Source organism: Mercenaria mercenaria, chromosome 7 (assembly GCF_021730395.1).
Source record: "Mercenaria mercenaria strain notata chromosome 7, MADL_Memer_1, whole genome shotgun sequence".
NCBI classification, from domain to species: Eukaryota; Metazoa; Mollusca; class Bivalvia; order Venerida; family Veneridae; genus Mercenaria; species Mercenaria mercenaria.
Genome location: NC_069367.1, coordinates 17,952,293 through 17,977,705, shown reverse-complemented (window position 1 = coordinate 17,977,705; position 25,413 = coordinate 17,952,293). Strand labels below are relative to the sequence as shown.

The window sequence follows — 25,413 nt, the reverse complement described above, 5'->3', positions numbered from 1 at the left end:
GGGGAAAACTTTGGAAAACTTCTTGTACAAAACCACATGGCCTAGGGCTTTGATATCTGGTGTGTAGCATCATCTAGTGGTCCTCTACCAAGATTGTTCAAATTATCCCCCTTGGGTCAAATATAGCCCGCGCCAGGGGTCACATGGTTTATATAGAGTTATATAGGGAAAACTTTGAAAATCTTCTTGTACAAAATCACATGACCTAGGGCTTTGATATTTGGTATGTAGCATCATCTAGTGGTCCTCTAGCAAGATTGTTCAAGTTATCCCCCTAGGGTCAAATATGGCCCCGCTCCGGGGGTCACATGGTTTATATAGAGTTATATAGGGAAAAGTTTGAAAATCTTCTTGTACATAACCACATGGCCTAGGGCTTTGATATTTGGTATTTAGCATCATCTAGTGGTCCTCTACCAAGATTGTTTCAAATTATCCCCTAGGGTCAAAAATGGCCCCTTTCCCCCGGGGGTCAAAAATGATTTACTAGACTTTATAGGAAAAAAATTTTTAAAATCTTCTTGTCTGAAACCAAACTCTTAGACCTTTGATATTTGGTTTGTTAGCATTGTCTTATTGGTCTCAACCAAAATTGTTCAAATTGTACCCCTGGGGTGAAAGGGCCCTGCCTGGGGTCCCAAGTTTTATATAGATTTATGGAAAAGCTTTAGAAATCTTCTTTTCTGAAACCATACGACCTAGGCTTTTGATATTTGGTGTGATGCATTGTCTAGTAGTCCTGTACCAAAATTGTTCAAATTATGCCCCTGGGGTTAAAAGAGGGGTCAACTTAGTTGTTATGTGATTATATGGGAAAAAATACTTAAAAAATCATTGATCCTTTTTCCAAGACTTTTTAAATTATAATTATTGTTGACCCAAGTAATATGATGTCACTTGATTGGGGCTTTGACCTACGGGCCCTACTTTCTTGTTTTTTAAGATACAGCCTGGAATATAGATGACTTACACAGTTTTGCACACAAATCGTAAAACCGAATTTCATTGGCCATGAATGTGACCTACTGACTTTCTTAATATTTTATCATCAGTTTGACATTTGAAACATGTAGCTCATATTACTCAGGTGAGCAATCCAGGGTCATCATGACCCTCTTGTTTTTTCAGTTGGTCAATTTTCCTTAGAGTTATTGCCCTTTAATTGTTTGAAAATCTACAGATTTGTACATAACAAACCAACCAATTGGTAGAATTTCATAAAACTTCTTTTTATTCTTTTCCATGAACATTTATTATAAACATGTGAAGTTGTGTACCCACACCTGGTCACCACCTTGCCTTCGTCACCCCACCCCCACCCCCTCCCCCCACAAAAGAAATAAAAAAAATTCCTTTTTATTATTTTTTTCAAACCTTCCATGAATATTTATCAACATGCAGAGTTGTACTGTTCCCCCACCTCACTCCTCCACCCAGTCATCCCCTGCACCCCGCATTGTTTTTTTTTTATTTTTTTTTTATTTTTAGCTCACCTGAGCCAAAGGCTTATGGTCAGCTATTGTGACCGCTCAATGTCCGTCCTGCGGTGTGCGTCGTGTGTCCGTCAACATTTTCTAAAAAAATCTTCTTCTTGAAAATCACTGGCAGAATTACACCAAACTTCACAGGAATGATCCTTGGGTGGCCCCCTTTCAAAATTGTTCAAAGAATTGAATTCCTGCAGAACTCTGGTTGCCATGGGCAACCCGAAAGAAAAAACTTTAAAAAAATCTTCTTGTCCAAACCACAGGGCTGGGGCTTTGATATCTGGTATGTAGCATCATCTAGTGGTCCTCTACCAAAATTGTTTAGATTACCCCCTAGGGTCAAATATTGCCCCGCCCCGTGGGTCACATGATTTATATAGACTTATATAGGGAAAACTTTGAAAATCTTCTTGTACAAAACCACATGACTTAGGGCTTTGATATTTGGTATGTAGCATCATCTGGTGGTCCTCTGCCAAAATGGTTCAAATTATCCCCCTAATGTCAAATATGGCCCCGCCCCGGGGGGTACATGGTTTTATACAGACTTATATAGGGAAAACTTTGAAATCTTCTTGTCAAAACCACACAGCCTAGGGCTTTTGTTTTTTGGTTTATGTAGCATCATCTAGTGGTCCTCTACCAAGATTGTTCAAATTATCCCCCTAGGATCAAAAATGGCCCTTCCCCGGGGGTCACATGGTTTACATAGACTTATATAGGAAAAAAAGTTTTAAAATCTTCTTGTCTGAAACCACAACTCTTAGACCTTTGATATTTGGTTTGTAGCATTGTCTTATGGTCCTCAACCAAAATTGTTCAATTGTACCCCTGGGGTGAAAAAGCCCTGCCCGGGGTCCCAGTTTTTATAGCTTATTTAGGAAAAGCTATGGAAATCTTCTTGTCCGAAACCTACAACTAGGCTTTTGATTTGCTGTGATGCTTTGTCTAGTACCTGTACCAAAATTGTTAAAATTATCCCCCCGGGGTTAAAAGAGGCCTGCCTGGGTTCACTTAGTTGTTATGTGAGTTATATAGGAAAATACTTAAAAAATCATCTGATCCTTTTTCCAAGACTATTTAATTATAATTATCTGATGACCCCAAGTAATATGATGTCACTTGATTGTGACTTTGACCTACTGGCCTACTTTCTTGTTTTTTAAGATACAGCCTGGAAATATAGATGACTTACACAGTTTTGCACACAAATCGTAAAACCGAATTTCATTGGCCATGAATGTGACCTACTGACTTTCTTAATATTTTATCATCAGTTTGACATTTGAAACATGTAGCTCATATTACTCAGGTGAGCAATCCAGGGTCATCATGACCCTCTTGTTTTTTCAGTTGGTCAATTTTCCTTAGAGTTATTGCCCTTTAATTGTTTGAAAATCTACAGATTTGTACATAACAAACCAACCAATCTATGCTTTTGATATTTGGTATGATGCATTGTCTAGTAGTCCTCTACCAATATTGTTCAAATTATGCCCCTGGGGTTAAAAGAAGCCCCACCCTGGGGTAACTTAGTTACTGTGTGAGTTATGTAGGGAAAAATACTTAAAAGATCATTTGATCCTATTTCCAAGACTGTTTAGTAATAATTACCATACACAGTTTTGCACACCAATCGTAAAACTGAATATCATTGACCATGAATGTGACCTACCGACTTTCTTAATATTTTATCATCAGTTTGATCTTTGAAACTTGTAGCTCATATTACTCAGGTGAGCGATCCAGGGTCATCATGACCCTCTTGTTAATTTTCCTCCAATATTTCAATATTTATAATCAACATTGATGATCAATGACAATAATTGATGTTTTGTACCCTCACCCAGTCACCACTGCTGCCCCCCTCCCCCAACCAAAAAATAGCATTCATTTTCTGTTAAATTGATTTTGACAAATGAAATTACTTGCTTCTTAGTAAAATCCTTAACTTTTTGCCGGATATATTTTTTTGCCATTCCTGACCACAAACCCTTTCGGCAGGGGATACCAATTCATCGAATTTGCTTGTTAGTTCATGTAACATAGTGTGGAGGGGGTAACTACAGCAAACAAACATGCCGGTAATTATTAGTACTTGTAACATAGTGTGGAGGGGGTAGCTACAGCAAACAAAAATGCCGGTAATTATTAGTACTTGTAACATAGTATGGAGGGGGTAGCTACAGCAAACAAACAACTTGGTAATTATTAGAACTTGTAACATAGTGTGGAGGGGGTAGCTACAGCAAACAAACATGCCGGTAATTATTAGTACTTGTAACATAGTGTGGTGGGGGTAATTACAGCAAACAAACATGCCGGGGTAGCTACAGCAAACAAACATGCCGGTAATTATTAGTACTTGTAACATAGTGTGGAGGGGGTAGCTACAGCAAACAAACATGTCGGTAAGTATTAGTACTTGTAACGTAGTGTGGAGGGGGTAACTACAGCGAACAAACATGCCGGTAAGTATTAGTACTTGCAACGTAGTGTGGAGGGGGTAACTACTGCAAACAAACATGCCGGTAAGTATTAGTACTTGCAACGTAGTGTGGAGGGGGTAACTACTGCAAACAAGCATGCCGGTAATTATTAGTACTTGTAACATAGTGTGGAGGGGGTAGCTACAGCAAACAAACATGTCGGTAAGTATTAGTACTTGTAACGTAGTGTGGAGGGGGTAACTACTGCAAACAAGCATGCCGGTAAGTATTAGTACTTGCAACGTAGTGTGGAGGGGGTAACTTCTGCAAACAAACATGTCGGTAAGTATTAGTACTTGTAACGTAGTGTGGAGGGGGTAACTACAGCAAACAAACATGCCGGTAAGTATTAGTACTTGCAACGTAGTGTGGAGGGGGTAGCTACAGCAAACAAACATGCCGGTAAGTATTAGTACTTGTAACGTAGTGTGGAGGGGGTAGCTACAGCAAACAAACATGCCGGTAAGTATTAGTACTTGTAACGTAGTGTGGAGGGGGTAGCTACAGCAAACAAACATGCCGGTAAAGTATTAGTACTTGTAACGTAGTGTGGAGGGGGTAGCTACAGCCAAACAAACATGCCGGTAATTATTAGTACTTGTAACGTAGTGTGGAGGGGGTAACTACAGCAAACAAACAACTTGGTAATTATTAGTACTTGTAACGTAGTGTGGAGGGGGTAGCTACAGCAAACAAACATGCCGGTAATTATTAGTACTTGTAACGTAGTGTGGAGGGGGTAACTACAGCAAACAAACATGCCGGTAATTATTAGTACTTGTAACGTAGTGTGGAGGGGGTAGCTACAGCAAACAAACATGCCGGTAAGTATTAGTACTTGTAACGTAGTGTGGAGGGGGTAGCTACAGCAAACAAACATGCCAGTAATTATTAGTACTTGTAACGTAGTGTGGAGGGGGTAGCTACAGCAAACGAACATGCCGGTAAGTATTAGTACTTGTAACGTAGTTTGGAGGGGAGAGCTACAGCAAACAAACATGCCGGTAAGTATTAGTACTTGTAACGTAAAGTGGAGGGGGTAGCTACAGCAAACAAACATGCCGGTAAGTATTAGTACTTGTAACATAGTGTGGAGGGGGTAGCTACAGCAAACAAACATGCCGGAAATTATTAGTACTTGTAACATAGTGTGGAGGGGGTAGCTACAGCAAACAAACACCTTGGTAATTATTAGTACTTGTAACATAGTGTGGAGGGGGTAGCTACAGCAAACAAACATGCCGGTAATTATTAGTACTTGTAACATAGTGTGGAGGGGATAGCTACAGCAATCAAACATGCCGGTAATTATTAGTACTTGTAACGTAGTGTGGAGGGGGTAACTACAGCAAACAAACATGCCGGTAATTATTAGTACTTGTAACGTAGTGTGGAGGGGGTAGCTACAGCAAACAAACATGCCAGTAATTATTAGTACTTGTAACGTAGTGTGGAGGGGGTAACTACAGCAAACAAACATGCCGGTAATTATTAGTACTTGTAACGTAGTGTGGAGGGGGTAGCTACAGCAAACAAACATGCCGGTAATTATTAGTACTTGTAACGTAGTGTGGAGGGGGTAGCTACAGCAAACAAACATGCCGGTAATTATTAGTACTTGTAACGTAGTGTGGAGGGGGTAACTACAGCAAACAAACATGCCGGTAATTATTAGTACTTGTAACAAAGTGTGGAGGGGGTAGCTGCAGCAAACAAACATGCCGGGGTAGCTACAGCAAACAAACATGCCGGAAATTATTAGTACTTGCAACATAGTGTGGTGGAGGTAGCTACAGCAAACAAACATGCCGGTAATTATTAGTACTTGTAACATAGTGTGGTGGGGGTAGCTACAGCAAACAAACAACTTGGTAATTATTAGTACTTGTAACATAGTGTGGAGGGGGTAGCTACAGCAAACAAACATGCCGGTAATTATTAGTACTTGTAACATAGTGTGGAGAGGGTAGCTACAGCAAACAAACATGCCGGTAATTATTAGTACTTGTAACGTAGTGTGGTGGGGGTAGCTACAGCAAACAAACATGCCGGGGTAGCTACAGCAAACAAACATGACGGAAATTATTAGTACTTGCAACATAGTGTGGAGGGGGTAGCTACAGCAAACAAACATGCCGGAAATTATTAGTACTTGCAACATAGTGTGGAAGGGGTAGCTACAGCAAACAAACATGCCGGTAATTATTAGTACTTGTAACGTAGTGTGGAGGGGGTAGCTACAGCAAACAAATGTGTCGGTAAGTATTAGTACTTGTAACAAAGTGTGGAGGGGGTAGCTACAGCAAACAAACGTGCCGGTAATTATTAGGACTTGTAACATAGTGTGGAGGGGGTAGCTACAGCAAACAAACATGCCGGGGTAGCTACAGCAAACAAACATGCCGGAAATTATTAGTACTTGCAACATAGTGTGGAGGGGGTAGCTACAGCAAACAAACATGCCGGTATTTATTAGTACTTGTAACATAGTGTGGAGGGGGTAGCTACAGCAAACAAACATGCTGGTAATTATTAGTACTTGTAACATAGTGTGGAGGGGGTAGCTACAGCAAACAAACGTGCCGGTAATTATAAGTACTTGTAACGTAGTGTGGAGGGGGTAGCTACAGCAAACAAACGTGCCGGTAATTATTAGTACTTGTAACATAGTGTGGAGGGGGTAGCTACAGCAAACAAACGTGCCGGTAATTATAAGTACTTGTAACATAGTGTGGAAGGGGTAACTACAGCAAACAAACATGCCGGTAATTATTAGTATTTGAAACATAGTGTGGAGGGGGTAGCAACAGCAAACAAACATGCCGGTAATTATTAGTACTTGTAACATAGTGTGGAGGGGGTAGCTACAGCAAACAAACAACTTGGTAATTATTAGTACTTGTAACATTGTGTGGAGGGGGTAGCTGCAGCAAACAAACATGCCGGGGTAGCTACAGCAAACAAACATGCCGGAAATTATTAGTACTTGCAACATAGTGTGGTGAAGGTAGCTACAGCAAACAAACATGCCAGTATTTATTAGTACTTGTAACATAGTGTGGTGGGGGTAGCTACAGCAAATAAACATGCCGGTAATTATTTTGTACATGCAACTAGTGTGGTGGGGGTAGCTACAGCCCAAACAAACATGCCGGAAATTATTAGTACTTGCAACATGTGTGGTGGGGGTAGTAAAAGCAATTTTAAAAATGCCGGTAATTATTAGTACTTGTAACTAGTGTGGTGGGGGTAGCTACAGCAAATAAACATGCCGGTAATTATTAGTACATGCAACATAGTGTGGTGGGGGTAGCTACAGCAAATAAACATGCCGGTAATTATTAGTACATGCAACATAGTGTGGTGGGGGTAGCTACAGCAAACAAACATGCCGGAAATTATTAGTACTTGTAACATAGTGTGGTGGGGGTAGCTACAGCAAACAAACATGCCGGAAATTATTAGTACTTGTAACATAGTGTGGTGGGGGTAGCTACAGCAAATAAACATGCCGGAAATTATTAGTACATGTAACATAGTGTGGTGGGGGTAGCTACAGCAAACAAACATGCCGGAAATTATTAGTACTTGTAACATAGTGTGGTGGGGGTAGCTACAGCAAACAAAAAATGCCGGAAATTATTAGTACTTGTAACTAGTGTGGTGGGGGTAGTACAGCAAATAACATGCCGGTAATTATTAGTACATGCAACTAGTGTGGTGGGGGAGCTACAGCAAATAAACATGCGGGTAAATTTTTAGTACTTGTAACATAGTGTGGTTGGGGTAAACTACAGCAAATAAACTGCCGGAATTATTAGTACATGCAACATGTGTGGTGGGGGTAGCTACAGCAAATAAACTGCCCGGTAATTATTAGTACATTGCAATAGTGTGGTGGGGGTAGCTACATGCAAATAAACATGCCGGAAATTATTTACTTGTAACATAGTGTGGTGGGGGTAGCTACAGCAAACAAACATGCCCGGAAATTATTAGTACTGCACATAGTGTGGTGGGGTAGCTACAGCAAACAAACATGCCCGGAAATTATTAGTACATGCAACATAGTGTGGTGGGGGTAGCTACAGCAAATAAACATGCCGGTAATTATTAGTACATGCAACATAGTGTGGTGGGGGTAGCTACAGCAAATAAACATGCCGGTAATTATTAGTACTTGTAACATAGTGTGGTGGGGGTAGCTACAGCAAACAAACATGCCGGAAATTATTAGTACTTGTAACATAGTGTGGTGGGGGTAGCTACAGCAAATAAACATGCCGGAAATTATTAGTACTTGTAACATAGTGTGGTGGGGGTAGCTACAGCAAACAACATGCCGGAAATTATTAGTACTTGTAACATATGTGGTGGGGTAGCTACAGCAAATAAACATGGGTTTAAATTTTTAGTACATGCAACATAGTGTGGTGGGGGTAGCTACAGCAAATAAACATGCCGGTAATTATTAGTACATGCAACATAGTGTGGTGGGGGTAGCTACAGCAAACAAACATGCCGGAAATTATTAGTACTTGCAACATAGTGTGGTGGAGGTAGCTACAGCAAACAAACATGCCTGTATTTATTAGTACTTGTAACATAGTGTGGTGGGGGTAGCTACAGCAAACAAACATGCCGGTAAGTATTAGTACATGTAACATAGTGTGGAGTGGGTAGCTACAGCAAACAAACATGCCGGTAAGTATTAGTACAGCAAACAAACATGCCGGTAATTATTAGTTCTTGTAACATAGTGGGTAGGGGGTAGCTACAGCAAACAAACAACTTGATAATTATTAGTTCTTGCAACATAGTATGGAAGGGGTAGCTACAGCAAACAAACGTGTCGGTAATTATTAGTTCTTGTAACATGGTGGGGAAGGGGTAGCTACAGCAAACAGACATGTAGGTTATTATTAGTCCCCTACTGGTTTTCCGTTTCGGGGACATCCGTCGGTCCGTCTGCAATTTTGTGTCCGGTCCATAACTCTGTCATCCATGAAGGGATTTTAATATCACTTGGCACAAATGTTCCCCATTATGAGACGTGTCATGCGCAAAACCCGGACCCCTAGCTTAAAGGTCAAGGTCACAGTTGGAGGTCAAAGGTCAACAGGGCTTTTTTCCTGTTCGGTCCATAACTCTCCCATTTCCCTGAAGGGATTTTAATATTACTTTGGGACAAATGTTTCCATGAGGAGACGACTGTTAGCGCAAACCTGGACCCCTAGCTTAAAGGTCAAGGTCACAATTGGAGGTCAAAGGTCAACAGGCCCTTTTTCCTGTCCAGTCCATAACTCTCCCATCCATGAAGGGATTTTAATATTACTTGGCACAAATGTACCTCATAATAAGACGATTTATCATGCACAACTTTCAGACCCTAGCACAAAGGTCAAGGTGACACTTAGCAGTCAAATGTTAACATAGCATAAACCGGGTCTGTTTCCTGTCCGGTCCATAACTCTGACATTCATTAAGGGATTTTAATATCACTTGGCACAAGTGTTCCCCATGATGAGACGACATGTCATGTGCAAATCCCGGACCCCTAGCTCAAAGGTCAAGATCACAATTGGGGGTCAAAGGTCAACAGAGTTTTTTTTTCCTGTCCTGTCCATAACTCTGCCATCCAAGAAGGGATTTTAATATTACTTGGCACAGATGTTCCCACTGATGAGACAACATGTCATGTGCAAAGCCCAGACCCTTAGCTCAAAGGTCAAGGTCACAATTGGAGGTCAAAGGTCAATAAGGTTTTTTTCCTCTCCGATCTAGAACTCTGTCATCCATCAAGGGATTACAATATTACTTGGCATAAATGTTCCCCATGATGAGACGACGTGTCATGTGCAACACCCAATACCCTAGCTTAAAGGTCAAGGTCACACTTTGAGATCAAAAGTGAAGAGGATTTTTTCCTGTCCGGTCTATAACTTTGTCATGCAAAACAGGATTTAGATATCAGTTGGCACAAATATTCTCCTGGATGAGACAACATGTCATGTGCAAAGCCCATGCCCAAGGTCTAATGTCAAGGTCACACTTAGAGACCAAAGGTCAGACACAAGACTTTGTCTGGAGCATTTCTTCTTCATGCATGGAGGGATTGTGATGTAACTTGGCACAAGTGTTCACCAACATAAGACGGATTGTCATGCGCAAGAACCAGGTCCCTAGGTCTAAGGTCAAGGTCATATTTAGAGGTCAAAGGTCAAATTCAAGAATAACTTTGTACGGAGCATTTCTTCTTCATGCATGGAGGGATTTTGATGTAACTTGGACCAAATGTTCACCACCATGAGGCACCTTTGTTTTTAGAATTAAGTTCCTTTTATTTTACTATAAATAGATTTAATTGTAACTTTTATTACTGGCGGTAGAGAAAAATCGAGACCACTTTTCTGTGGTACAACATGCATGTTACATCCAATTTTTAGGTGTATTTTTTTACCTATCTCTACCTGGTAAAGAGTTTCTTGTGGACTTATATAGATTTTTTTTTTTTTTTTTTTTTTTTTTTTTTTTTTTTTTTTTTTTAAGATTAATTTCCCTTTGTTGTTACTATAAATAACTTATATGATAACTTTTTTATAATCAGCCAAAACAATTCAATATGAAAACAACTGTGGGTTTTTATATATGCACATTTTAATCCAAGTGTGTTGTTATAACATATTGTACATATAGTACAATACAATGCCACGTGTCTACGGCATGATATTCCAGTGTGGCAGCACTATAAAGTTGGGCATTGTGCTCACTGCTACAAGTCGTTTATATGACTGCAAAATTGTTGAAAAAGACGTTAAACTCGAACACACACACACATACTTGCAGTTATATATCACTAGTTATTACTCTTCACATGTTCATGCATTTTTCAAGTCCTGAAATGTTAATCTAACTAGTCAGCACACTTCAAAGTTCTCTTTATTGTAAATTTTGCAATCCTTCTTTGCAAAATTTAATAGTTATTGCACTTTTAGCACTACTGTATGATTGTCTAAATTCAAAACACCGCTGAGTATTAAACCTGCACTCGTATTTCTTTTGTGGGGAACAAGACTCACCAGGTGAATTTTTACATTTTGGCATAACAAACAATGCAACTGTTAGAATGCACAGAGTTAAAAAGAATGCAAGTTTAGGCAAAAGAAAATTAACTGTTTGATTCTCATCCCTGCCCACCCGTATCTAAAACCCCTACTGTAGTCCCAATTTTTAGCTCTGGTGAGCTGTTGTGACCGGTCATGAGAATTAGTCAGAATGTTTGTCTTGATAATCTATAGGTCAAGTTAGAATCATGTGGGGTCAAAAACTAGGTCACCCGGTCAAATCAAAGGAAAAGCTTGTGCACACTCTAGATGCCACAGTTGTGACCCAATCTTTATGAATCTTGGCCAGAATGTTTATCTTGATGATTTCTAGGTCAAATACAAAACTGGGTCATGTGTGGTCAAAAACTAGGTCAGTATGCCAGATCAAAGGAAAAGCTTGTGAACACTCAAGAGGTCACAGTTGTGGCTCAATCTTTATGAAACTTGGTCAGAAGGTTTGTCTTGATGATCTCTATATCAAGTTCGAATCTGGGTCATGTGGGTTCAAAAAACTGTGTCAGTACGCCAGATCAAAGGAAAAGCTTGCGAACTCTCTAGAGGCTACAGTTTTAATCCAATGTTTATGAAACTTGGTCAGAATGTTTTTCTTGATGATGTCTAGGTCAAGTTCGAAACTGGGTCATGTGGGGTCAAAAACTAGGTCAGTAGGCCAGATCAAAGGAAAAGATTGTGAACACTCTAGATGCCACAGTTGTGACTCAATCTTTATGAAACTTAATCAGAATGTTTGTCTTGATGATTTCTAGGTCAAGTTTGAAACTGGGTCATGTAGGGTCAAAAACTAGGTCACCTGTTCAAATCAAAGAAAAAGCTTGTGAACACTCTGGAGGTCGCAGTTGTGACCCAATCTTTATGAAACTTGGTCAGAATGTTTGTCTTGGTGATCTCTAGGTCAAATTCGAAACTGGGTCATGTGGGGTCAAAAACTAGGCCAGTAGGCCAGATCAACTCTGGTGAGCAATATAGGGCTATCATGGCCCTCTTGTTTTATTTGATCAAAATCTGGATATCCAAAATTGTATGTCCAGATACTGTTACGCTTTCGTAAACATTGCCCAAATCTCCAGTTTAAAGGATGTGTTTTACAAATTGTGATGATGCAATGACAGTTTAACGGTATTCAGCAGTATCTGATATTAAAATTTACCATGACATTACCTCGATTTTGGAAAAACATGACCTTCTGAAAAAGATTTTTCCTGTCTTCTCTCCGGATTTTCAGGTAAAAGTTGGCATTTATTTTTTCAAGATATATACTTCAGAAGAGAGCTTAATCAGTTTCAATAGGTGTTTCATTCATCAAAAAGTGTAACTCTTCAGTAAAAATCCGCAAAATGGTTGTAAAGACAAGCACTAAAATGTCGATATTTTGGCTATAGCATGTACCTTAACAACCCCTGTCACCTGCCTCATTGTCCCATGACAACTTCTGTGTAACTAATTATTTTACATACATTTATGTGTTACAGGTTGGTTATATCACACAGTAAATTGTTTAGGAGAAAAATCAGTAAGAGAAGAATCAGCTATAAAATATCTGCAGGAGTCTCTGAAAAACGATAAATCAAACGGACAAACCTGGTACCTTCTTGGCAGGTATGTTATTTGTGATACAGGAAGAACCCTATATATCTAAGGGCAGGCAGTTGAATGTTTAAATTTAGAGGGATTGTGGGTTTATCAAGATTTTATCAGTGTAGTGTAAGCTACATGGATGGCTTGAATAGTTATCTTCTAACCCTGAAAGCTGATACATTTAAAATCCTGATCTTTATGAAGCAACAGCATTTAAATTTTAGCTATGATTTTGTCTCTCCGTATGTGGAGAGGTTTTGTGCTGACTGTCTCTCCATTCTGTCCAAACATCTGTCTGCAGTCACAAAAATTTGTCCGGACTACCATGACACCCAGTGTTGGGTGTTACAGCCTTTTAAAGGTCATTTTTTAGCTCACCTGTAACAAAGTGACAAGGTGAGCTTTTGTGATCGCGCAGCGTCCGTCGTCCGTCCGTCAGTGCGTCCGTGCGTAAACTTTTTCTTGTGACCACTCTAGAGGTCACATTTTTCATGGGATCTTTATGAAAAGTGGTCAGAATGTTCATCTTGATGATATCTAGGTCAAGTTCGAAACTGGGTCACGTGCCGTCAAAAACTAGGTCAGTAGGTCTAAAAATAGAAAAACCTTGTGACCTCTCTAGAGGCCATATATTTCACAAGATCTTCATGAAAATTGGTCAGAATGTTCACCTTGATGATATCTAGGTCAAGTTCGAAACTGGGTCAAGTGGGGTCAAAAACTAGGTCAGTAGGTCTAAAAAATAGAAAAACCTTGTGACCTCTCTAGAGGCCATATATTTAACAAGATCTTCATAAAAATTGGTCAGAACGTTTATCTTGATGATATCTAGGTCAAGTTCGAAACTGGTTCACGTGCCATCAAAAACTAGGTCAGTAGGTCAAATAATAGAAAAACCTTGTGACCTCTGTAAAGGCCATATTTTTCATGGGATCTGTATGAAAGTTGGTCTGAGTGTTCATCTTGATGATATCTAGGCCAAGTTCGAAACTGGGTCACGTGGGGTCAAAAACTAGGTCAGTAGGTCTAAAAATAGAAAAACCTTGTGACCTCTCTAGAGGCCATATATTTCATGAGATCTTCATGAAAATTGGTCAGAATGTTCATCTTGATGATATCTAGGTCAATTTTGAAAGTGGGTCACGTGCCGTCAAAAACTAGGTCAGTAGGTCAAATAATAGAAAAACCTTGTGACCTCTCTAGAGGCCATATTTTTCATGGGATCTGTATGAAAGTTGGTCTGAATGTTCATCTTGATGATATCTAGGTCAAATTCGAAAGTGGGTCACGTGCCTTCAAAAACTAGGTCAGTAGGTCAAATAATAGAAAAACCTTGTGACCTCTCTAGAGGCCATATTTTTCATGGGATCTGTATGAAAATTGGTCTAAATGTTCATCTTGATGATATCTAGGTCACGTTCGAAACTGGGTCAACTGTGGTCAAAAACTAGGTCAGTAGGTCTAAAAATAGAAAAACCTTGTGACCTCTCTAGAGGCCATACTTGTGAATGGATCTTCATGAAAATTGGTCAGAATGTTCACCTTGATGATATCTAGGTCAAGTTCGAAACTGGGTCACGTGCCTTAAAAAACTAGGTCAGTAGGTCAAATAAAAAAAAAAAACCTTGTGACCTCTCTAGAGGCCATACTTTTCATGGGATCTGTATGAAAGTTGGTCTGAATGTTCATCTTGATGATATCTAGGTCAAGTTTGAAACTGGGTCAACTGCGGTAAAAAACTAGGTCAGTAGGTCTAAAATTATTAAAATCTTTTGACCTCTCTAGAGGCCATATTTTTCAATGGATCTTCATGAAAATTGATCTGAATGTTCATCTTGATGATATCTAGGTCAGTTTCGTAACCGTGTCACATGCGGTCAAAACTAGGCCAGTAGGTATAAAAATAGAAAAACCTTGTGACCTCTCTAGAGGCCATATTTTTCATGAGATCTTCATGAAAATTAGTGAGAATGTTCACCTTGATGATATCTAGTTAAAGTTCAAAACAGGGTCACGTACCTTCGAAAACTAGGTCAGTAGGTCAAATAATAGAAAAACCTTGTTACCTCTCTAGAGACCATATTTTTCAATGGATCTTCATGAAAATTGGTCAGAATTTTTATCTTGATAATACCTAGGTCAAGTTCAAAACTAGGTCACTATGTCAAATAAGAGAAAAAACGACGTCATACTCAAAACTGGGTCATGTGGGAAGAGGTGAACGATTCATGACCATCATTGTCCTCTTGTTTAGCTCAGTTTTGCACGGTTTCAATTGTAAGTCATCTTTGTCTCTATCAAATGTAAGCCATGTTCAGAACTGGATTACCTGAGGTCTTAAACTAGGTCACTATGTCAAACCATAGAAAAACCTTGTTAAAACTGGATCACATTTTCTACTTGATCATCATGACTATAAGTATGGAGACCTGTTCTACTCGACCCGGAGTCATAGTCCTTCAGCGTCCACACCTTGGTTAAAGTTTTGATGCACTTTCTCTTTATCTCTGTAGTTACCTGATGGATTTGCTTCAAACTTAAAATAGTTATTCCTCATCATCACTCACATCATATGGCTCAAGGGCCATAACTCTCACTACAATATTTCATGAATTATCCCTCTTAGAATTTTAGATTAAGGTTTTGATGCACTTTCGCTCTATCTCCGTTATTACTAAATGGATTTGATTCAAACTTAAAATAGTTGTTCTACCTCATCACCCACATATGATACTCCAGCAAGCATTGTAGGGCAGTCATGGCCAGGTATGCATTGTAAGGCCATCTTGGCCCACCTATTTATAAATGGCAGTTGATTGTAAACAGTGTGCCTTAAAATATTTCCAGGGGCTCATCTCTAATCTTCACTTTAAGCCACACTGTGATATCCCCACAGAAGCAAAGGACGCAGATGGAATATAGAAGCAAAATGAATATTATATATTTCAGGTGTTTCTCCAGTCTGGGAAAAGTTCATGATGCATTTGTGTCGTATCGTAACTCCATCGATAAATCAGAGGCCAGTGCTGATACCTGGTGCTCTATAGGGTAAATATTTACTTTCGTATTTTCAGCTGCTCTTAGCTAAACGGTATTGGAGAGCTGATAGTATAGATTGGTACGACAGCATCCAGCGTCAACATTGTTGCCTCACCTGAACCAAAGGTTCATGGTGAGCTATTAGTATAGGTGGAAACGTTTAGATAACTTCTTCTTATTAACTGCTTCATGGATAATTACGAAATTTGGCATATAGCATCTTTGCAGGGACATCTCTCAAATTGTTCAAATGGATCTGCTTGGAAAACCTTTAAAACTGTGTCTTGTCATGAGCTGCTGGATGGAACATTACACAACTTGGTCTATAGCAGCAATAAATGGATCTCTACTAGGTTTGTTCCTATAGCAGCAATAAATGGATCTCTACTAGGTTTGTTCCTATAGCAGCAATAAATGGATCTCTACTAGGTTTGTTCCTATAGCAGCAATAAATGGATCTCTACTAGGTTTGTTCCTATAGCAGCAATAAATGGATCTCTACTAGGTTTGTTCCTATAGCAGCAATAAATGGATCTCTACTAGGTTTGTTCCTATAGCAGCAATAAATGGATCTATACTAGGTTTGTTCCTATAGCAGCAATAAATGGATCTCTACTAGGTTTGTTCCAATAGCAGCAATAAATGGATCTTACTAGGTTTGTTCCCTATAGCCACAATAAAATGGATCTCTACTAGGTTTGTTCCCTATAGCAGCAATAAATTGGATCTATTATAGGTTGTTCCTATAGCAGCAATAAATGGATCTCTACTAGGTTTGTTCAAAAGTTCCACAGGTCTGTAGCATCCTTGCATTGACCATTCTCAATTTGTTCACACAATTGGCCCTTTTTATGTCCATCACTGCTAAGAAATAGTAAAGAACTTTTAAATGACTTCTTATGAACTGCTAAAACTTAGTCCTTGCACGGACCTCTCACATTTATTTGAAAGGTTCAGTTTACCCCCTTTTAGAACCACCAATGCTAGAAATAGAAAAAAAAATGAACCACTTGATGAATGTTCACAAAACTTTGCTTGTAGCATCTTTGTGAAGCCACTTCTCAATTTTATGCAAGTGCTTCTGCTTCACCTCTCAAGAAGCAGCCAGAACTAAAAATAAAATGATCTTGAATGACGTCTCATGAACTGCTTGATGGAATGTTGCAAAACTTGGCCTGTAACATCTTTGCGTTGACCTTTCTCAAATTTGTTGTCCCTCCTGTTTCAAGAAGAAAAAAGGGGATATTGAATAGGGCTGTGTCCTGTTTGTCCCTTTATTTGCCTGTTCGTCTGCATGTCTGTCCGTCATAGTGCATGTCTGGTCCATAACGCTGCCAACCATCAAGGTTCATGAAAGTTGATAGAGAGGTTGGTCATGACCAGCAGATGACCCCTTTTGATTTTATAGTCAGTAGGTCAAAGGTCAAGGTCACAGTGATTCGGAACAGTTTATCCATTTCTGGATGATAACTTTAGAACGCTTGGGCCTAGGATCACGAAACTTAATAGGGATGTTGATTATGTTCAGCAGATGACCCTATTGATTTTGAGGTCACATTGACCCAGAACAGTAGGACTGTTTTTGCCAAATAACAAGAGAAAACTTTGGTTTAAGTTTGATAAGGAGATCACTAATGACTGGTAAATGACCCATAATTAATGATTTGAGGTCAGTACGTCAAATGTCCAGTGCACAGTGACCAAATAATTTCTGTTCCTTGTGCAGTTACTGAATGCATTAAGTGGGCATTTCATGTTTTACGAGCTCTTGTATGAGGTATGATTGGGGTTAAAAACTAGGTCACTTGGTCAGTTCAAAGGAAAATCTTGTTAACACTCTTGAGGCCACATTAAAAGTTATCATATAAGTTATTTATAGTAACAACAAAGGGAGGTCAATCCTAACAACAAAGAGAAGTCAATTCTAAAAAAAAAATCTATATAATATAAGTCCACACAAAACTCCTTACCAGATAGAGATAAGTCAAAGTACACCTAACAAGAGGGCCATGATGGCCCTATATCGCTCAACAGAGTTGATCTGGCCTACTGACCTACTTCTGACCCCACATGACCTAGTTTCAAACTTGACCTAGAGATCATCAAGATAAACATTCTGACCAAGTTTCATGAAGATAGGATCACAAATCTGGCCTCAGGAGTGTTAACAAGCTTTTCATGTGAGTTGAGCATAGTTTTTGATACAGTATGACCCAGATTTGAACTACGGATAATCAAGATAAACATTCTGTTCAAGTTCCATAAAGATACTTATTTTGTTGGGTTTAATGTTGCACTGACACAATTATAGGTCATATGGCGACTTTCCAGCTTTGGTGATGGATGAAGACCCCAAGGGCCCCTCTGTGCATTATTTCATCTTGGGCGGGCACCTGGATAGAACCACCAACCTTCTGTAAGCCAGCTGGATGGCTTCCTCACATGAAGAATTCAATGCCCCCGAGTGAGGCTTGAACCCACGTCGATGAGGGGCAAGTGATTTGAAGCCAGCGACTCTAACCACTCGGCCACGGAGACAGGGTCATAAATGTGGCCTCCAGAATGTTAACAAGCTTTTCCTCTGATTTGAGCGGGTGACCTAGTTTTTGAACCCACATGACCCAGTTTCAATCTTGGCCTAGAAATCATCAGGATAAACATTCTGACCAAGTTTCATGAAGATTATGCCATATTAAAATTGCACTGTGTTTGTCCATGCATGCCTCCCATAAATTCTTGTCCGGGCTGTAACTCTTACCTCCATTAAGGGATTTTGAAATAACATGGCATAAATGTTCACCATAATGAGAGGACATGTCATGCGCAAGACCTAGACCCCTAGCTCCAAGGTCAAGGTCACACTTAGAGGTTAAAGGTTAACATGGTCTTTTCTTATCTGGTCCATAACTATGCCATTGATGAAGAGATTTTGAAATTACTTGGCATAAATGTGCCCTATAATGAGTTCAGGTGTCATGCACAACACCCAGACCCCTAGCTCCAAGGTCAAGGTCACACTTAGAAGTCAAAAGTGTTTCTTTTCTGGTCCATAACTCTGCCATTTATCAAGGGATTTGAAAATAATTTGACACAAATATTGATCATATTGAGGTCTATTTCGTGTCCGGTCCATAACTCTGCCATCCATGAAGGGATTTTGAAATAACTTAGCATTAATGTTTACCATAATGAGACGAGGTGTCATGCGCGAGACCAAAACCCCAAGCACCAAGGTCAAGGTGACAGATTTTAACAGGGTCTGTTTCGTGTCCGGTCCATATCTCTGCCATTCATCAAGGGATTTTGAAATTACTTGGCATGTTTGTTCCTCATATTGAGATGACATGTCATGCACAAGATCCAGACCCCTGGCTCTAAGGTCAAGGTCACACTTAGAGGTTAAAGGTTAACATGGTCTTTTCTTATCTGGTCCATAACTATGCCATTGATGAAGAGATTTTGAAATTACTTGGCATAAATGTGCCCTATAATGAGTTCAGGTGTCATGCACAACACCCAGACCCCTAGCTCAGGTCAAGGTCACATAGAAGTCAAAAGTGTTTCTTTCTGTCCATAACTCTGCCATTTATCAAGGGATTTGAAATAATTGACACAAATATTGATCATATGAGGTCTATTTCGTGTCCGTCCATAACTCTGCATCATGAAGGGATTTTGAAATAACTTAGCATTATGTTACATAATGAGACGGGTGTCATGCGCGAGACCAAACCCCAAGCACAAGGTCAAGGTGACAGATTTTAACAGGTTGTTCGTGTCGGTCCATATCTCTGCCATTCTCAGGATTTTGAAATTACTTGGCATGTTTGTTCCTCATATTGAGATGACATGTCATGCACAAGATCCGACCCTGGCTCTAAGGTCAAGGTCACATTAGAGGTTAAAGGTTACATGGTCTTTTCTATCGGGTCCATAACTATGCATTGATGAAGAGATTTTGAAATTACTTGGCATAATGTGCCCATAATGAGTGAGGTGTCATGCACAACACCAGGCCCTAGCTCAGGTCAAGGTCACACTTGAAGTCAAAAGTGTTTCTTTCTGTCCATAACTCTGCCATTTATCAAGGGATTTGAAAATAATTTGACACAAATATTAATCATACTTAGAAGGTATGTCACGATTATGACCCAGACCTCTTAGGTCAAGGTCATGAAATGATGCGTGATTTTTTTAGCATACAACTGTAGCATTGTTGGGCATGCTTTGGGGGCATTTGTCACCAGTAGTGGCAACTCTTGTTTATTGTTGGCCAAAAAAAGTGCTTATGCAAATACAGGTGGGAGTGGAAAGAAATTTGCTATGACGGGCGTATATTGAGACATTCTGGCATTGGAAAGAAATTTGCTATGACATTCTGGCATTCCTGTTTACTTTTCCTTACCAAGTTAAAATAGAACCATATTAAATCTTTAAAATACAGATATTAGCATTTGAAAGCACTTGCCAACTATGGATTTCCAGACATTTTCAAACTTCATAATGCCTTTGTCTTGAAGGATTTTTTTCATGAAACTTGGGTCAAATGATCACCTCATCAAGACGATGAGAACTCCGAACCCCCTCCCCCACCATTTTTACAGAAGACATTCCCTCCTTTTATTCCTCTCTCTCTCTCTCTCTGTCTCTCTCTCTCTTCTCTCTCTCTCTCTCTTCTCTCTCTCTCTCTCTCTCTCTCTCTCTCTCTCTCTCTCTCGTGCGCAATGTAAAAATGAGTACAGCCAGGTCGGCTCAAAGTCAAGATCACAACTTGGGGGTCAAAGGTTTGAGCCTTCCATTTTGTGTCCACTCTGTATCTCCTAAACCCTTTGAAGGATAGTCATCAAATGATCACCTCATCATGACGATGTGCAGAACTCATGAGTCAGCCATGTCGGCTTAAGGTCAAGGTCTCAAATCGAGGTCACAGGTTTAAACCTCTAATTTTATGTCCGCTCTATATCTCCTAAACCCTTAAAGGATTTTGATATGACTTGGCTGTAATATTCCCCTTATCAAGACAATGTGCTGAATTCAAAATTCACCCCTGCCAGCTTAAGGTTAAGGTCATAACTCGAATGTTCCACCCAATACCATCAACCCTTTCACTATCCATAACAGTGGTGGGGGATATAGCTGTCTTTCAGACTGCCTCGTTTTACTTGTATTTTAACAGCAAAATCTACTGATGGGAGTAGAACTTTAAAACTAAAACAGCAGCGCCTGTTTGTTAAGGGGTCCGGAAAATGATTTTTAGCTCACACAGTGAGCTATTATGATCACCCTGTGTGTGTTGTGCGTCCGTCCGTCGTCAGCAATTTTGTTAGCTCACATGTCACAAAGTGACAATGTGAGCTTTTGTGATCACGCAGCGTCCGTCGTCCGTCCGTGCGTGCGTGCGTAAACTTTTCCTTGTGACCACTCTAGAGGTCACATTTTTCATGGGATCTTTATGAAAGTTGGTCAGAATGTTTATCTTGATGATATCTAGGTCAAGTTCGAAACTGGGTCAACTGCGATCAAAACCTAGGTCAGTAGGTCTAAAAATAGAAAAACCTTGTGACCTCTCTAGAGGCCATACTTTTCAATGGATCTTCATGAAAGTTATTCAGAATGTTCACCTTGATGATATCTAGGTCTTGTTGGAAACTGGGTCACGTGCCCTCAAAAACTAGGTCAGTAGGTCAAATAATTAAAAAACCTTGTGACCTCTCTAGAGGCCATATTTTTCATGGGATCTGTATGAAAGTTGGTCGGAATGTTCATCTTGATGATATCTAGGCCAAGTTCGAAACTGGGTCAACTGCGGTCAAAAACTAGGTCAGTAGGTCTAAAAATAGAAAAACCTTGTGACCTCTCTAGAGGCCATACATGTGAATGGATCTTCATGAAAATTGGTCCGAATGTTCACCTTGATGATATCTAGGTCAAGTTCGAAACTGGGTCACATGCCATCAATAACTAGGTCAGTAGGTCAAATAACATAAAAACCTTGTGACCTCTCTAGAGGCCATATTTTTCATGGGATCTGTATGAAAATTGGTCAGAATTTTTATCTTGATGATATCTAGGTCAAGTTCGAAACTGGTTCAACTGTGGTCAAAAACTAGGTCAGTAGGTCTAAAAATAGAAAAACCTTGTGACCTCTCTAGAGGCCATACTTTTCAATGGATCTTCATGAAAGTAAGTCAGAATGTTCACCTTGATGATATCTAGATCTTGTTCGAAACTTGGTCACGTGTTTTTAATAACTAGGTCAGCAGGTCAAATAACAAAAAGCCTTGTGACCTCTCTAGAGGCCATATTTTTCATGGGATCTATATGAAAATTGGTCTGAATGTTCATCTTGATGATATCTAGGTCAGTTTTGAAACTAGGTCAGTAGGTCTAAAAATAGAAAAACCTTGTGACCTCTCTAGAGGCCATACTTTTGATTGGATCTTCATGAAAATTGGTCAGAATGTTCACCTTGATGATATCTAGGTCAATTTCGAAACTGGGTCACGTGCCTTCAATAACTAGGTCAGTAAGTCAAATAATAAAAAATCTTGTGACCTCTCTAGAGGCCATATTTTTCAGTGAATCTTCATGAAAATTGGTTAGAATTTTTATCTTGATGATATCTAGGTTAGATTCAACACTGGGTCACATGAGCTCAAAAACTAGGTCACAATGTCAAATAATAGAAAAAAACGAAATCATACTAGGTTTAAAACTGGGTCATGTGGGGACAGGTGAGCGATTCAGGACCATCAGGGGTCTCTTGTTTAACCCTTTACCACACAGAGCAGAAGCCAAAGTAACCTCCTTTACATAACACTGATAAGTGATAATCAATAACCAATAATCGGTATATGGCTGATAAGCCTGACTGTCTTATCTGAACAGAGATGTTGGCATTACACACACTTATGTTAATTATATCATCATTTTAATATTTTCTGTAAGTTTGACATTATTTTTGTTAATATAAAGATTATAGTAATTTAAATTCTCTTTCCGATGATACAAAATTCATTGTAGTTTCTCTTTGTGCTTTGAAGATACAAAGAGTTTAAGTAAGGGGAAATACATTTTTAGGCATAACTTCCTGTTTTGGATTGGTTTCAAATTGAAATTCATATAATTTAATTTTTTAGAGTTCGATTTATAGTCTATAGACTTGTCTGCCGGATAGGAATCGGTATGTTTTTACATAAAAAACGACTTTCATACTGAATAACACTACTTATCACATGTTTGACGTTGTGGGAGTGTAATAAAGCCATTAAATAAAAATGATAATACACTAGTGTAATAAAGCTTTGACGTCGACGTCATTTATAGTATAGGCGACGTCGGTCAGATTGTCTTGTTTATATAGTAAAAGAAATTTGATTTTTTGATGTTTTGACAAGAAATGCTAACATGTGATAAAAAGAATTTTACATTTGTGACTTTCCGTAGTTGAATTTATTAAACGAGATGAATAAAATTGATAAAATGCTCGGCAGAGCCTTGCATTTTATAATTTTATTCAACTCGTTTAATAAATTCAATATGAAAAGACACTCATGTAATATCCTCTATATAAATAACGGATTGTTACATCATTGAAAGTTAAAAATTTTTGTCAAAAAGATCGCTGATCTTGAGGTTCGTAACCGAAAAATACTTCGGCAAAAGATAGAAATATTTTTAGATAATATTATGTAATTTTTTGATGATCAATCGCCAGTAAAACATGGGTGACTTCTGCTGCAATTAACTCTTGGGGTGTCATAAAATATTTAGAAGTCGCGGGCCTTCTGTTTTGATTAACACTTCCTGTTATGTAGGGCATAAATTCCAAGCCATCGTAAACACAAATTTTTGTTTATGGGAACTCCGCATATATCACGTGTGACCTTCATGACCTTACACATAGGAAAAAAAACCGGCGTCTTTAGTTGCAAAGTACTCGATAAATTTAAATAGAAACCACATGATCTTTTACATAAATAATGATGACGAAATCCCATACATGCATTAGTAAGCATCTGGAATTCATTTATTCAGGAAAAGAATTAAAATAAAGCGATTGATTATGAGATGCGGGGATATACGTTTTTGTTAGCTCACATTTCACAAAGTGACAAGGTGAGCTTTTGTGATCACGCAGCGTCCGTCGTCCGTCCGTGCGTCCATGCGTAAACTTTTGCTTGTGACCATTCTAGAGGTCACATTTTTCATGGGATCTTTATGAAAGTTGGTCAGAATGTTTATCTTGATGATATCTAGGTCAGGTTTGAAACTAGGTCATGTGCCGTCCAAAACTAGGTCAGTAGGTCTAAAAATAGAAAAACCTTGAGACCTCTCTAGAGGCCATACTTTTCAATGGATCTTCATGAAAGTTAATCAGAATATTTACCATGATGATATCTAGGTCAAGTTCGAAACTGGGTCACGTGCCTTCAAAAACTAGGTCAGAGGGTCAAATAATAAAAAAACCTTGTGACCTCTCTAGAGGCCATATTTTTCATGGGATCTGTATGAAAATTGGTCTGAATATTCATCTTGATGATATCTAGCTCAAGTTCGAAACTAGGTCACGTGCCGTCCAAAACTAGGTCAGTAGGTCTAAAAATAGAAAAACCTTGTGACCTCTCTAGAGGCCATACTTTTGAATGGATCTTCATGAAAACTGGTCAGAATGTTATCCTTGATGATATCTAGGTCAAATTTGAAACTGGGTTACGTTCTTTCAAAAACTAGGTCAGTAGGTCAAATGATAAAAAAACCTTGTGACCTATCTAGAGGCCATATTTTTCATGGGATCTGTATGAAAGTTGGTCTGAATGTTCATCTTGATGATATCTAGGTCAAGTTCGAAACTGGGTCAACTGCGATCAAAAACTAGGTCAGTAGGTCTAAAAATAGAAAAACCTTTTGACCTCTCTAGAGGCCATATTTTTCAATGGACCTTCATGAAAATTTGTTTGAATGTTCATCTTGATGATATCTAGTTTAATTTTGAAACTGGGTCAAGTGTGGTCAAAAACTAGGTCAGTAGGTCTAAAAATAGAAAAACCTTGTGACCTCTCTGGAGGCCATATTTTCCCTATATAAATCTATGTAAATTATAAAAATAAACAAAGGGCCATAACTCAATCAAAAATTGTTGAACCAGTCTGATTTTCAGGGGGACACAACTAGGGTACCAATACATCATTCTGACAAAGTTTGGTCAAAATCCCCCCAGTAGTTTCTGAGATGCGATAACGAGAAATTGTTAACGGACGGAAGGACGATGGACCACGGACGCAGAATGATTTGAATAGCCCACCATCTGATGATGGTGGGCTAAAAACATTCATTTTGTGTTAAATTGATTTTTATATGCCCGAAGGGACGTATTATGTTATGGTGTCCGTCCGTTAGCAATTTCGTGTCCACTCTGTAACTCTTGAACCCCTTGAAGGATTTCAAAGAAACTTGACACAAATGTTCACCACACCGAGACGACGTGCAGAGTGCATGTTTTGGATGTCTCAATTCAAGGTCAAGGTCACACTTAGGGGTCAAAGGTCATATGAGTGTGTTTCATGTCCGCTCAACTCCTTGAAGGATTTCAAAGAAAATTGGCACAAATGTTCACTACACTGAGAAGACATGCAGAGCGCATGTTTTGGATGTCTCATTTCAAGGTGAAAGTCACACTTAGGGGTCAAAAACTAA

The 25,413-nt window shown here is 39.1% G+C and overlaps 1 protein-coding gene across 1 annotated transcript in view; it reads left to right on the top strand.

The window, feature by feature from the left end:
• The window catches only part of LOC123554817 (histone demethylase UTY-like), a 473,287-nt gene that overhangs the window by 216,370 nt on the left and 231,504 nt on the right, over positions 1-25,413 (top strand). Inside the window, exons 10-11 of the mRNA XM_045345168.2 lie at positions 12,573-12,699; positions 15,628-15,726. Of these exons, the coding sequence (XP_045201103.2) occupies positions 12,573-12,699; positions 15,628-15,726 (226 nt within the window). The remainder of the gene's footprint in view (positions 1-12,572; positions 12,700-15,627; positions 15,727-25,413) is intronic.